The sequence below is a fragment of the Erinaceus europaeus genome, chromosome 5, assembly GCF_950295315.1.
Source record: "Erinaceus europaeus chromosome 5, mEriEur2.1, whole genome shotgun sequence".
In the NCBI taxonomy this organism is placed as follows: domain Eukaryota; kingdom Metazoa; phylum Chordata; class Mammalia; order Eulipotyphla; family Erinaceidae; genus Erinaceus; species Erinaceus europaeus.
Window position 1 is genome coordinate 88,702,417 of NC_080166.1, and position 13,674 is coordinate 88,716,090.

The 13,674-nt window shown below is 41.0% G+C and overlaps 1 protein-coding gene across 7 annotated transcripts in view; it reads left to right on the plus strand.

The window, feature by feature from the left end:
* The window catches only part of LIN7A (lin-7 homolog A, crumbs cell polarity complex component), a 194,428-nt gene that overhangs the window by 58,566 nt on the left and 122,188 nt on the right, over nucleotides 1–13,674 (plus strand). For 2 of the 7 annotated variants that reach the window (XM_060191507.1, XM_060191506.1), the window contains exons 2-3: nucleotides 2,511–2,608; nucleotides 7,749–7,841. The exons of 1 other annotated variant lie outside the window; for it this stretch is intronic. In XM_060191507.1, the coding sequence (XP_060047490.1) occupies nucleotides 2,511–2,608; nucleotides 7,749–7,841 (191 nt within the window). Of the gene's footprint in view, nucleotides 1–2,510; nucleotides 2,609–7,748; nucleotides 7,868–13,674 lie in introns of all 7 variants that reach the window. 4 more of the 7 variants (XM_007517209.3, XM_060191510.1, XM_060191508.1 and 1 more) reach the window with 3 other exon arrangements.

Below are 13,674 nucleotides of genomic sequence, written 5' to 3' on the forward strand. Positions count from 1 at the left end.
CCTTTGCTCTGAAAGTACAAGAAGGACACTGGAGTCAGACACACATGGCTTTGAATTCTGGTCTTCACAATGACTGGCCATGTAGCCTGGGACCCGAGAATCCATCTTACTGAGCTTTTGTGATGTTGTTGCTTTTTTGCTAATTTATTTTTACTTTAAACTTCAAAAGTGAAGCAATAGAAATCCATTTCTATACTTGTGAGAATTTTACAAGATCTACTTACATCAAGCAAGAGGTGGGTACATGATGGCTACTGACTTTGTTCTGAATCACGAATCATCAGTAACCTGTAAAATGCATTTGTGAGATATTTCTTACATCAGAACAATGTGAGGTGATTGCTGAAAGAACAGATTTAAGATCCCATCTTTTGGATTTTTAATCTTGATATTTATTATCTAGATGAGAGAGAGACCAGAGCATTGCTCAGTTTTGACATACGGTTGAGTTAGGGATTGAACATAGGACCTGTGAGTTCTCCAGCATGCAAGTCTGTGCTTTAGTGTTGAGTGATATTCCCAGGACTTATCTCAGTTTTTAATAAATGTCCCAAATGAAATTTTCTCTTTTTTCTTTTCTTTATTTATTAATGAGAAAGATAGGAGGAGAGAAAGAATCAGGCATCACTCTGGTACATGTGCTGCTGGGGATTGAACATAGGACCTTATACTTGAGAGTTCAGTGATCCATCCATTGTGCCACCTCCCAGACCACTCTTTTTCTTTTTCAGTTTTTTTTTTTTTTTTTTAATTTTTACCCTGAGCACTGCTCAGCTCTGGTTTATGGTGGTGCTGGGGGTTGACCTTGGAGCCTCAGGCATAAGAGCCTTTTGCATAACCATTATGCTATCTCCCCAGCTAGAAGATTAAATTTCTATGTTGAAAAAAAAAAAAAAGAAAACCACAGCTTTCAGTCCCCGAGCAAGGAGTTTTAGGTCCAGTCAGCTTAATCTCTGTTAGCGACTTTGAAGAGGAAATTCTGGGAATTATCTTGAATATATATATGTTCATCAGCTCATAGTGCCAAGACTCAAATCCTAACTCCCATCTAGCTAGCCCTTTCACTAGAGAATTAGTGTTAACTATCTAGGCGTCTGCTTTCTCTCTCTCTCTCTCTAATTTAATTTTCCCCCTTTAGTTGCCCTTGTTGTTTATCGCTATCGTCGTTGTTATTGTTGTTGTTGTTATTGCTGTCATTGTTGTTGGATAGGACAGAGAGAAATGGAGAGAGGATAGGAAGACAAAGAGCAGGAGAGAAAGACACCTGCAGACCTGCTTCACCGCCTGTGAAGTGCAGGTGGGGAGCCGGGAGCTTGAACTGGGATCCTTATGCTGTTCCTTGCACTTTTGTGCCATGTGCACTTAAGCCACTGCACTACCGCCCGAATCCCTAGGCCTCTGTTTTCTATAGTAGGAAAGTAACAGTAATGTCTGTATCATAGCTCTATTAAGAAAAACAAAATGTTTAGGCGATTGCTGAACTAAACACAAGATGTGACTACAGTTGGTGCTTTCCGTAATGGTGGTATCAAAATTCCTAGAATGTACCAGGAAACTTCAGATCAGTGACTCCCAGTATGACTAGACATTATCCGCACTGGGGTGCTCTGACGATTCTGATGTTCAAGCCATAGCCCCAAATAATGCAATTTTTTTCACAACTAAGATTTGAGGACTACTACACTTTCAATATTCTTCCCCCCTTTTTTGTTTGCTAGTATTTTATTTTTATTAGTTATTTAATATTGATTTACAAAATGACAAGATGCCAGGGGTATAATTCCACATCATTCCCACCACCTGAGTTTTGTATCTCCAATGTCTCCATTGGAAGCTAGAGTAGCTCTGGCCCTGACATGTCTCCCCCTCTTGGAGTGTGGACCAAAGCTTTCTATGAGGAGCAGAAGGTGGGAGTTCTGGCTTCTGTAATTGCTTCTCCACTGGACGTGGATGTTTGCAGGATGAAATTGAATGTATATGAGTAGGACCAAGTGTCAGTCCTTTTCTCTAGTGCTTCCAGGTTATCCTACATAAGTCGCACCCATAATTTAAAGGTTTTCAAATGAGTCCAGCTATCAGATCATACTACCCAAGAAAGATAAAACATAAGTAAAATTCCAGATTAATTCATTAGCACTGAGGGAAGAAAGATTAAGGGCTCAGCCTCAGATCAAGAAGTCTGCAGAGCACAGAAAGACGTTTTTTAATTTTATCAGTGACTTATAGATTTACAAAATTATAAGATAACGAGTCTAATTCCACACCATTCCCACCAACCAGAGTTCTGTGTCCCCAATCCCTCCATTGGAAACTGCAGCTGTTCTCCCAAGGTCACAGATATGAGTTGACTATTAGTTCTATGATTATCTGTATATATATGTGTGTGTGTGTGTGTGTGTGTGTGTGTGTGTGTGTGTTCGTGTTCTTTTCCATCTTCTTTTCCTTTCTAAGTCACACATACAGCAATTACTACATCCAAATATCCTCCCCTTTTCCTCTTCTCTGTCTAGGTCTGGATGGATTTGGAGTTCAGAGCCTCTGGTCATCTTCCCCTATCATTTCTTCCCCTCTGGGAGCATGGACCAAAAATCTTTATGGGGAGCAGAAGGTGGGTGTTCTGGCTTTTCTTATTGCTTCTCCACTGGACATGGGTGTTGGCAGGTGGATCCACACCCCCAGCCTGTTTCTATCTTTCCCTAGTGGGGCAGGGCTCTGGGGAGGGGAAGTTCCAGGACACATTGGTGAGGTTGTCTGCCCAGAGAAGTCAGGTTGGTGTCATGGTAGCATCTGCAACTTGGTCACTGAAAGGCGGTAAGATAAAAGGCAGGATAAAATGTTTCATAAACAAGAACCAAAAAGTGTGGATAGAAGAGATGAGAATAGAGGTCGTAGGGTGGAATAAAGTGAGGAAGTCTATTTTAGGCATGTCCCTAGGAACTCATGACTTTTGTAGTTTTTGCTGGAGTTTGACAGCTAACATGGAGTTGGACAAAAATATTGCCACAGAACTAATATTAAAAGAACTGAATATTGAAGGAACACTGTGATTAGAATATAGTTTTGAAAGTCACAGGATTTTGAATCACTTAGATTTGGACTCCAAATCCAGGACCTTCCATCTGTTAAAGAGATCTTTAAATTCCATAGATTTCAATATTCTCATTTGAAAATTGTGGGTATCTGTTACCACTGAGGATTGATATAAGGATAAAATGCATTAGGAGAAGCAAAACTGTTGGAAGTCAGTACCTCCGCAACCCCCGCCATGCCATCATCATCCAATCTAAGCTCATTGTTACTGTGTTATGTTTGCTCTGAGAAAGAGTGTCATTGTTTTGAGGTTTAGGGGTGTGAGGTGGCAGATGCAGAGCCCAGGTACTTAATCAGGTGATGGGATGGACAGTAGAGATATGAATCTGAAGAAATAGAGAAGTGGGTTTCAGAAGGCATAAAGCACTGCTGTTCTGCTTTAAATCTATTTGCCTAAAAATCTTTGCATTTTTTCCCCATCATCTCTCATAATTTCTGGTATATTAACAAACACACACACACACACATATATATATATATATCTTTATTGGGGGATTAATGTTTTACATTCCACAGTAAATACAATATTTTGTACATGCATAATATTTCTCAGTTTTCCATATAACAATACAACCCCCACTAGGTCCTCTGTCATCCTTTTTGGACCTGTATTCTCTCACCCACCCACCCACCCCAGACTCTTTTATTTTGGTGCAACATGCCAATTCCAGTTCAGGTTCTACTTGTGTTTTCTCTTCTGATCTTGTTTTTCAACTTCTGCCTGAGAGTAAGATTATCCCATATTCATCCTTCTGTTTCTGACTTATTTCACTTAACATGATTTTTTCAAGGTCCATCCAAGATGGGCTGAAAACCATGAAGTCACCATTTTTTATAGCTGAGTAGTATTCCATTGTGTCTATAGACCACAACTTGCTCAGCCACTCATCTGTTGTTGGACACATTACAAATTGTGCTGCTGTGAACACAGGTGTACACAGATCTTTTTGGATGGATGTGTTGGGTTCCTTAGGATATATCTCCAGGAGAGGAATTGCAGGATCATAGGGTAGGTCCATTTCTAGCCTTCTGAGAGTTCTCCAGACTGTTCTCCATAGAGGTTGGACCAATTTACATTCCCACCAGCAGTGCAGGAGGGTTCCTTTGACCCCATAACCTCTCTAGCATTTGCTGCTGTTACCTTTTCTGATGTATGACATTCTCACAGGAGTGAAGTGGTATCTCATTGTTGTCTTTATTTGCATTTCTCTGACAATCAAAGACTTGGAGCATTTTTTCATGTGTTTCAGTGTTCTGTCCCTGCGATAAAGCTGATAGTTGTTTAGCTTCATGAGGGGAGAGGACCTTTGTGAGCCTGTTGCAGTAAATAATCAATCATCCATTCAACAAATGATATCAAATACCTAATGTTTGCCAACTATCCCACATTGGACTGTGGTTACAATGACAACAAAAGAAATGCTGTTTGTTTTTGGTGCTTGAAGAAACTTTCCTGATTTTTAAAAGTGAAGAAGAATAATAATGTACAAACCCACAGAAGTGAATAGTCCTCTGTGATTAGACTTAGACCTAGTAAGCTCAACAGGCACGTAGAAAGACCTATAAAAGACACCATGAATTTGTCTAATCAAGTATTAACTACTTAGGCCTAGACATCCTTGTCAAATACCCCCTACTTCACTTCAGTTACTCTGTCTACTCAACTAACTACACAATAGAAAGTAAGATCTATCTCCTAATCTCTTCTGACTGCATCAGCATTATTGTCACCCCTTGATAATCTTTAGAACAGACATTGTATACAACTGGCCAAGAGATTTACTGGCAAAAATAATACATATATGTCAACTAAAGGACAATTATTGTCCCTATGACTACTTTTATTGGAATCATCAAACAAGTAAATGCAGTTGAACTTAAGGTTAACTTAGACCACACTAAAATCCTTCCTAATTTGAGGTCAGATCCCATAAACCTAATACCAGATCTGATACAACAATGGCACTCAACACTTTAACCACTGGGAGATGGTCTGAGTTTGGAGATAAAGGTGACTACAAAAGCTGGAAAAGGGAGAGTCGGGCTGTAGCAGAGCAGGTTAAGCGCATGTGGCACAAAGCACAAGGACCAGCGTAAGGATCCGGGTTCGAGCCCCCAGCTCCCCACCTGCAGGGGAGTCGCTTCACAGGTGCTGAAGCAGGTCTGCAGGTGTCTGTCTTTCTCTCCCCCTCTCTGTCTTCCCCTCCTCTCTCCATTTCTCTCTGTCCTATCCATCAACAACGACATCAATAATAACTACAACAATAAAACAACAAGGACAACAAGAGGGAATAAATAAATAAATAAAGCTGGAAAAGAGGCTGGTTCACTTAATGATGGCCTTTTTGGTTAATACCAGGCAATCCCATCATCTGGGGCCTTACTCAGAATCTTTGGATTCCCACATAGGTGTGATGGGCCTAGACCTCTAACAGATCCCTCTCTCCACCACCACTGTTCACTTTCATCAGGAACAGTATCACAAGCCCTCTTGTGGGTCTCTCCAGGGCCTTGTCTTTACTGTAGAGCTGCAGTGGTAGGGACAGCCCTACTGTCTGAAGGGAGGTCAGGTCAGCCTACTCTGCCACTTGAGGAAGATGGGTCCTGAAATGAGTGCAGCCTGGAATTTTCCCAGCTGTGACCATGGACTGTGAGCTCAGACTGACAGGGATGCAGAGGTCACACAGGCTCATGTGCTATGAACAGATATGGTCCTTAGGTCAGATCAGTTGGGTAAACAGTTGTATTTATATGCTTTTCTCATATTTGGGAGCTACTCTCTGCCCTAATCCAGTTTTGTAGTCCTATTCTCAACTCTGACACCATTTTCCCAGACAATACTTTCAGACCACCTGCATGTTAGCTATCAGGCTCAGGCAAAAATTACTAAAGTCATAAACCCCTAGGAACATACCTAAAATAGACTTCCTAGCTTCTTCCCACACAGAGACCCCTAATCTCATCTGCTCTATTCCTACCTTTGAGTTCCTGTTTATTAAATAGCTTGTCCTGCTTTATATCTCACTGCATTTCAGCCACCAAGTTGCAGACACTACTATTCCATCTTGACTTCCCTGCGCAGACGACCTCACCAATGTGTCCTGGAACCTCCCCTCCCCAGACCCCTGCCTCACTAGAGAAAGACAGAAACAGGCTGGGGTTCTGGATCCACCTGCCAACACCTGGTCCAGTGGAGAAGCAATTACAGACGCCAGACCTTCCACCTTCTGCACCCCATAAGGAATTTATGTCCATACTCCCAGAGGGGGAGAAATTATGGGAAGATTACCAGAGGGCTCTGAACTTCTGAGGGCCTGGGGCGGGGGGGGGGGGGGGGGAAGGACACTCGGAAGTAGAAACAGGTGTAGGTGTGACTTAGAAAGCAAGAGAAAATGAGACCATGGAGGAAATGTGCAAATATACAAATATAGCCATATATGTATAGAAATAATCATCATCCCACATCTGCAACCTTAGGAAAACCACTGCAGTTCCTCTGGAGGGGATGGGAACACAGAACTCCAGTGGTGGGAATGATGTGGAATTTTAGCCCATAATTTTGTAAATCAATATTAAATCACTAAGAATAAAATAAAAAGTTAACAGAGGTAGTAATCGTTACAATGGACAAGTGAGTGGCTCAAGAACTGTGGAAACACAGCAAAGTCTGCCCTGGAAAGTCAAGGAAAACATATCCAGAAAGATGTTATATAAACCACACCTTCCCTGTGTGACTGGAAACTGCCTCCACGACATTTTTCTTTTTCTTCTCTTGCTCCTCCCCCTCCGTTTCAGCTTAAGTAATACTGAATCGTGTTCGTGTTTTGAATGCTGTTTTCCTTAGACAGGACTTAACCATGCACGTTTCTGCTTATCCTGTTCTTTCCTTTTTCTCCATCTACTCCTGCCATGTAGTGTGCTCTGTTTAGCTGTTGCTTTCACAAAAGCTTCTCCCAATGTAGTGGATGAGGAGGAGTTAGAATAATGCACGGCCATTAGCTAGAGGGAGCCCATTAATGAATTTGTCTCGCCAATATTCATTTACTCTATAAACTCTGGGAATGTAACTCCAACTAAGAGATTTGTGATGTTAGGAGTTTATCCATGAGTGGAGAAGATGCACGTTAATCATATATCAGTGCTAGTAGACATAAAATCACTGACAGATGTATAACTGTATCTGTGACCAATGTGACACGAGAAAGGAAAATTCAGACGAATCAGAAAGCACATTGGGGTAAGATGTGTGTGACAGGGCTTCTTGGGTTACTGGGATACTGAAATATATAAAAGGCATGCCTTCTGCCCTTACTTCCTGAAATGTCCGAAATAATTCATGTGCCGGAAATAACATAGAAGAAATGCTATCAGTGATGCCCCGAGTGAAAAATTGTGTGCGACAGATTAAAACGGCTATTAATAAAAGATAAGACCGACAGTTGTATTTATATGCTTATTTATAGGACTACAAAACTGGATTAGGGCAGAGAGTAGCTCCCAAATATGAGAAAAGCATATAAATACAACTGTATACTGTGAGTTGTGATTTTATGATCAGCTACACTTACAGTTTATCATCACCCTTCAACTGAATTAATGGCTCTGTGGTTTATGAGCTAAAGTCTACTCTACATCTCTGCATTTTTTTTTTCATTCAGATGTTGCCAGAGCAATTGAATTACTGGAAAAACTACAAGAATCTGGAGAAGTACCAGTGCACAAGCTACAGTCCCTCAAAAAAGTGCTTCAGAGTGAGTTTTGTACTGCTATTCGAGAGGTATGAGACCAAGCCTTTAATAAGTAAATTCAGCCAGACATTTTCTGAATAGTAAACCTGTCTTTCCAGAAAGAGGTCGAAATCCTTTAGATTGTAACTATGTCTTAGCTTTCTATTTTTACCTTCTTTGGATGGCTGATAAATTGTGATTTAGTTGGTTAGATTCTGAAGTTAGACCCAGTTGGCTATCTATTCATTACAGAAGCTGAAGTCGGTCTACTGGTACCAGTGGAATGACCACCCAGGAGATGGCTCTTAGAGGTAGTCTGGCCTGTGTAGTAATCCCGTGAAGTAATCAGGCGAGTCGGTAGAAATAGTTCAAAGTAGTAAAAAGTGAGTTTTTTGAAAAGAACAGGAAGCAAGAATGTTCATGGGTGGCTCTGAAAGAGTGACCTCTTACACACCAAAGTCACAGTTCGCCAAGCATTTCATCTAGTGAGATGGTGGAAAAATGGCTGAAACTGCCTTTCCAACAGAATTGTATTGTTGTGCCCAGGGCTTCCCTGCCAGCCCACCAACAAGTTTTTAGAATGCTTTTCTGGTTAATATATATATATTTTTTTTTTCTCCTTTTGTTGCCCTTGTTTTTTTTTTAATTGTTTAGTTACTATTATTGTTGTTACTGATGTCAGCGTTGTTAGATAGGACAGAGAGAAATGGAGAGAGGAGGGGAAGACAGAGAGCAGAAGAGAATTTAGACACCTGCAGACCTGCTTCACCACCTGTGAAGCGACTCCCCTGCAGGTGGGGAGCCGAGGCTCAAACCGGAATCCTTACACCGGTCCTTGTGCTTCATGCCACATGCGCTTCCCTGCGACTCCCCCTGGTTAATATCTTTAAGAAACCTGAGGCAAATCCAGTATGTTAAAAATGACTATTTGACTTTTATTTTGACTTGTAGTGGAATTAATTCATTGACCAGTGAATTCACTGGTTATGAGAGAATATCACTCGAGATATTTAATGCTGTACTGTTGGAATCCATAAGCCCTTCAACTCTGTCCCAGTGGACTAAATAGTGATTCCATGAATTAGAGCTGGATCTACAGCTTAGTTGGTCTTACTTAAGTCCCCAGTAATGAATGAACTATTTTTATTTTTTTTCATTTAAATATTTATTATTTATTGGATAGAGACAGAGGGAAGGGGGAGACAGAGAAATAAAGAGACAGACACCTACAGTCCTGCTTGACCATTTGCAAAGCTTTCCCCCTACAGGTGGGGACCAGGGGATTGAACTCAGGTCCTTGTGCATTGTAATATGTGCACTAAACTAGCTGTGCCACGCCTGGCCCCATGAATTAGCTATTTTTACCCCCTTTAATTCCTGTTGCATCTAATAACTGACTGGAGAGTGTGGTATGGTAGAAGGCATACATCTCCCAGTAGATTCTTTTTTAAAATTTTTATGTATAAAATGAAATATTGAAAAGACCATAGAGTAAGAAGGGTACCTTTCCACACAATTCCCACCACTAGAACTCCCTATCCCATCCTCTCCCTTGATAGCTTTCCTGTTCTTTATCCCTCTGGGAGTATGGGCCCAGGGTCATTATGAGGTACAGAAGGTGGGAGGTCTGGCTTCTGTAATTGCTTCTCCACTGGACCTGGGTGTCATGGGTGGCTCCATAGTCCCAGACTATCTCTGTCTTTCCCTGGTGGGGCAGGGCTCGGGGGAGGTGGGGTTCTAGGACACACTGGTGAGAGTCTGCCCAGGGAAGTCAGAATGGTGTCATGATAGCATCTGCAACTTGCTGGCTGAATAAGAGTTAACATATAAAGCCAAACAAGTTGTTGACTAATCATGAACCCAAAAGTTGGAATATTGCAGGTGAAGATTTAGGGGGCTCCGTTTTGTAAAAAGCTAGTTGGTCTATTTTAGATGTATTCCAAGGGGCCCATGACCCTACTCGTTTTTGCCTGAGCCTGACATCTAACATGCAGGTGACCTAAGTTATTGTCTGGGGAGATGGTGTCATAGTTGGAAAAAGGACTAGAAAGCTGGATCAGGGAAGATATGTGTGTGTGTGTGTGTGTGTGTGTGTGTGTGTGTATATATATATATATATATATATATGTTAAATTGTGCTGCTACTCCAACTCTACCCCCGAGATTTGCTGATTGATTTGCAATTCTTAGATAACATCCATCTGTAATCTCTTATTACCTTTCACTAAACTAACAACAGGGAAAAGATTCACCCAACTCTGCTCACTGGGAAGTTGGCTTATGATCCTCGTAATGTTTGTAACTTCGTGGAATTTATACTCTTAGTGGGTGAAAAGATTACCTGTTAGTATGGGGTACGATGCCAGAGGGACAAAACTGTGACGAGAAATGAAGCAGGCTTAGGAGTTGTAAGGCAAAGAATCTGGGTACAAGTGGTGACACACATGGTTAAGCTCTCACAAAGAAGCCCCTGGCCCCCACCTGCAGGGGGAACAGCTTCAGGAGAGGTGAAGCAGGGCTGCAGGTGCCTCTCTTCCTCTCTGTCTCTCCCTCCCCTCTCAATTTCTCTCGTCTCTATCCAATAATAAATAAATACATAAATAAATAAATAAGACTGTTAGGTTAGGGTAGTCATAAAATCACCTAGTTGAAGTAGTGGAACAAGCCACTATTATCAAGAAGAATTAAAGAAATCTAGTGTTCCAGGTAAAAGAAACCACCAGAGCAAAACAAACAAACAAACAACCCAGAAGGAAGAATGATCTTAGTCCACATGGAAAGAATTTCCACATAGTCAGGGGACAGAAGTTCAGCTAGCAGGAAGTACACTGTAGGCCCATAGTGTTCTTGGAGGCGCACAGTGTTCCGCAGGTTATGGTAAAAACATTGGACTTTGGGGGCCAGGCATGGTGCACTTGGGTAAATGCACATATAGCACCATGCTCAGAGATTCTGGGTTCGAACCCCTTTTCCCCACCTGTTGGGAGGATGCTTCATAAGCATCAAAGCAGGTCTGCAGGTGTCTATCTTTCTCTATCTCTCTCTATCCCCTCCTTCCCTTTCAGTTTCTCTCTGTCCTGTCAAATAAAATAGAAAGAAAAAAATACATATGGAAAAAATGGCCACCAGGAGCCTTGGTTTTGTAGTGCTGGCATTGAGCCCTGGCGAGCACCCTAAAAGCAATTTAAAAAAAGAAAAAGAAAAAGAAAAAAGAACATTGGACTTCATTCTAAATGTGCCAGGAAGTTGTTAGAGTTGTTTTGACCTGATCTTATTAGATTTCTATTTAATTTTTGCTCCAGTGCCGTGCACCAAAAAGAACCCTGCACCTGTTTCTCTGAGATGAAGCACCTTGTTTGTACAGGCCACACCATGGCCAAGAAGATCGTGATACACAGAATTATTCTCTGAATTAAACATAAGAAACTACGCCATAAGTATTTTTAAAGATCATTTTAAAAATCTTTATTTATTATTGGACAAAGACAGATAAATTGAGAAGGGAGGGGAGATAGGGAAAGAGAGAGACACCTGCAGCCCTGCTTTGCCACTCATGAAGCTTTCGCCCTGTAGGTGGGGACCAGGGGCTTGAACCTGTGTCCTTGCGCACTGTAATGTGTGTGCTTACCCAGGTGTGCCACTGCCTGGCCCCCTATTGCCATATTTTTATTGTCTTGTCCAGGTTCTTATTGCTACACATTGTGTCAGTGCCATAATTCATCTTACATTTGGCTGAAGCCATTGAGTCCGTTCTTGGCACACATGCAACACTTATGTAGAGAAAAGAAGTTGGCAGCGTGGTGTGGTTGGAAATGGATGCTTCAAAGAGATTAGAGGTTTTCTCTTATCTATTTTTCTGTACTCTAATAAAAATGGGGAAATTGATGAACTTGAGTACTGAAGGAAGACTATATATACATATATAAAATAAATAAGAAATGTATTACTCAACTAAGAAAATGAATCACACTTGAGTGCCAATCCAGACACAGACACATCTTAATTCACAGAATGCATGTAATAGTTGGCAGGATTTTTCTTGGCAGTGTTTGTACTACTGAAGCATTGCAAATGGACCTCATCATAAGTTATACCTACTCTGTGCACGTTATTTCTTTTTATTTCTTTTTAAGTTTTTATTACTTTATTGGATAGAGACAGCCAGAAATTGAGAGGATAGAGAGAGAGACAGAGACACACCTGCAGCCCTGATCCATCACTTGTCAAGCTCCCCCTCCAACTCCCTACAGGTGGGGATCAGGGGTTTGAACTTGGGTCCTTGTGCACTGTAGCATGTGCACTCAACAATGTGTGCCACCACCCAGCCCTTAAGTTATTTCTAACTCCATGGCAGAATAACAGGCTGTCTCACGATGCTGCTTCTCAGGACAAAGAAGTCTTGGCTGATGAGAGAAAACTTATTTTAAAATTTTTTATTAGAGGTGAATTAAACATATTTATGGTACTGGTGTTCCCAGAAAAAGAAATTCTCTGTGACTTTTCTAAGCATCTTCTTCAAGTTTTGGCTCCACATTTCTTGAATGTAAACCATCTAAACGTCTAAGTTTAAAGTTGGAATATCAAGACTCTAAAATGTTGATTTTGAATAAGAGAATTGATTGTTGGCCACTAGCTCCATTGTCAAGAGGCAGACTTTGCAGACTTTGACTTCATCTTTTTTTTGGCTTAGAGAAAGAAAGTAGTATGATGTTGGGAAAATAGCTCCGTTTGGTATTGTGCTGGTTTACTAGTGTGCCATCTGTGATCACACGTGACCCTCACTCCATTGAAGGAAGTGGTCTCTCTCTGCCTCTCTGTGTTTTTAATTTAATTTTATTTGTTACTATTTATTTTCACCAATCCCTTCACCAGAGAACTGTGTCCCCACTCCCACCTCTTTAGATAACCCCTTTAGTTCTCTCACAGTCTTGAAAATAAGTTGACTTTTTTTCACATTGGTATACTCAATTCTTTATTTTTTTAATTCTTTTTTATTATTATTATTTTTACCAGAGCACTACTTAGGTCTGGCTTATGATGGTGTGGAGGATTGAATCTGGGACTTAGGAGCCCCAGGAATGAGAGTCTGTTTGCATAACCATTAATTACGCTATCTACCCCCACCCCATACTCAATTCTCTATGTTCTGCATGAGTGAAGCCATCCTGTAGTTGTCCTTCACCTCCTGACTTGTTTCATGAGCATCGTCTTCTCCAATTCCATCCACTTGATCCCAGAGGACACAATATCGTCCCTTTTTATTGCTGCATAATACTCTGTTGAATATATGTCCCATAATGATTTTTTTTAAATCTCTTGGCCTCTCTATTTCTATATATCTGAAAAACCTGGGCCAAAACAGTGAGAACCCAGAGGTTACAAAAATAGGTATACATATATATATATATTTGATAAGTGGCCATATTTTAAGAGAAAACCCAGCTTCTATAACTAATACACAAGTTCTTTTTATAACCCTGTTAGTCAAAATTAAAATAAGCATTTATTTATTATTATTTTCCAACTTTTCTTTTTAAACCATCATACTGCTTAGCTCTGGCTTATGATGATACCATGGACTAAATGTGGAACCTCAGAGCCTCAGGCATTAAAGTCTCGTGCTGTTGGGGAGACAGCAGAATGGTTCTGCAAAGAGATTTTCATGCCTGAGACTCTTAAGTCCCACGTTCAAAACCCAGCCAGAAGCCAGAGCTGAACAGGACTCTAGAGTGACTGTCTGTCTGTCTGTCTGTCTGTCTATTCCCTTCTCCCTTCTCTTCTCTCTCTCAGTCTTCCAGGTTTTAAAGGAATCAAATGCTAGTCTTTTCTGCTGCGTGATGTGTTGTAGAAGGTGGTC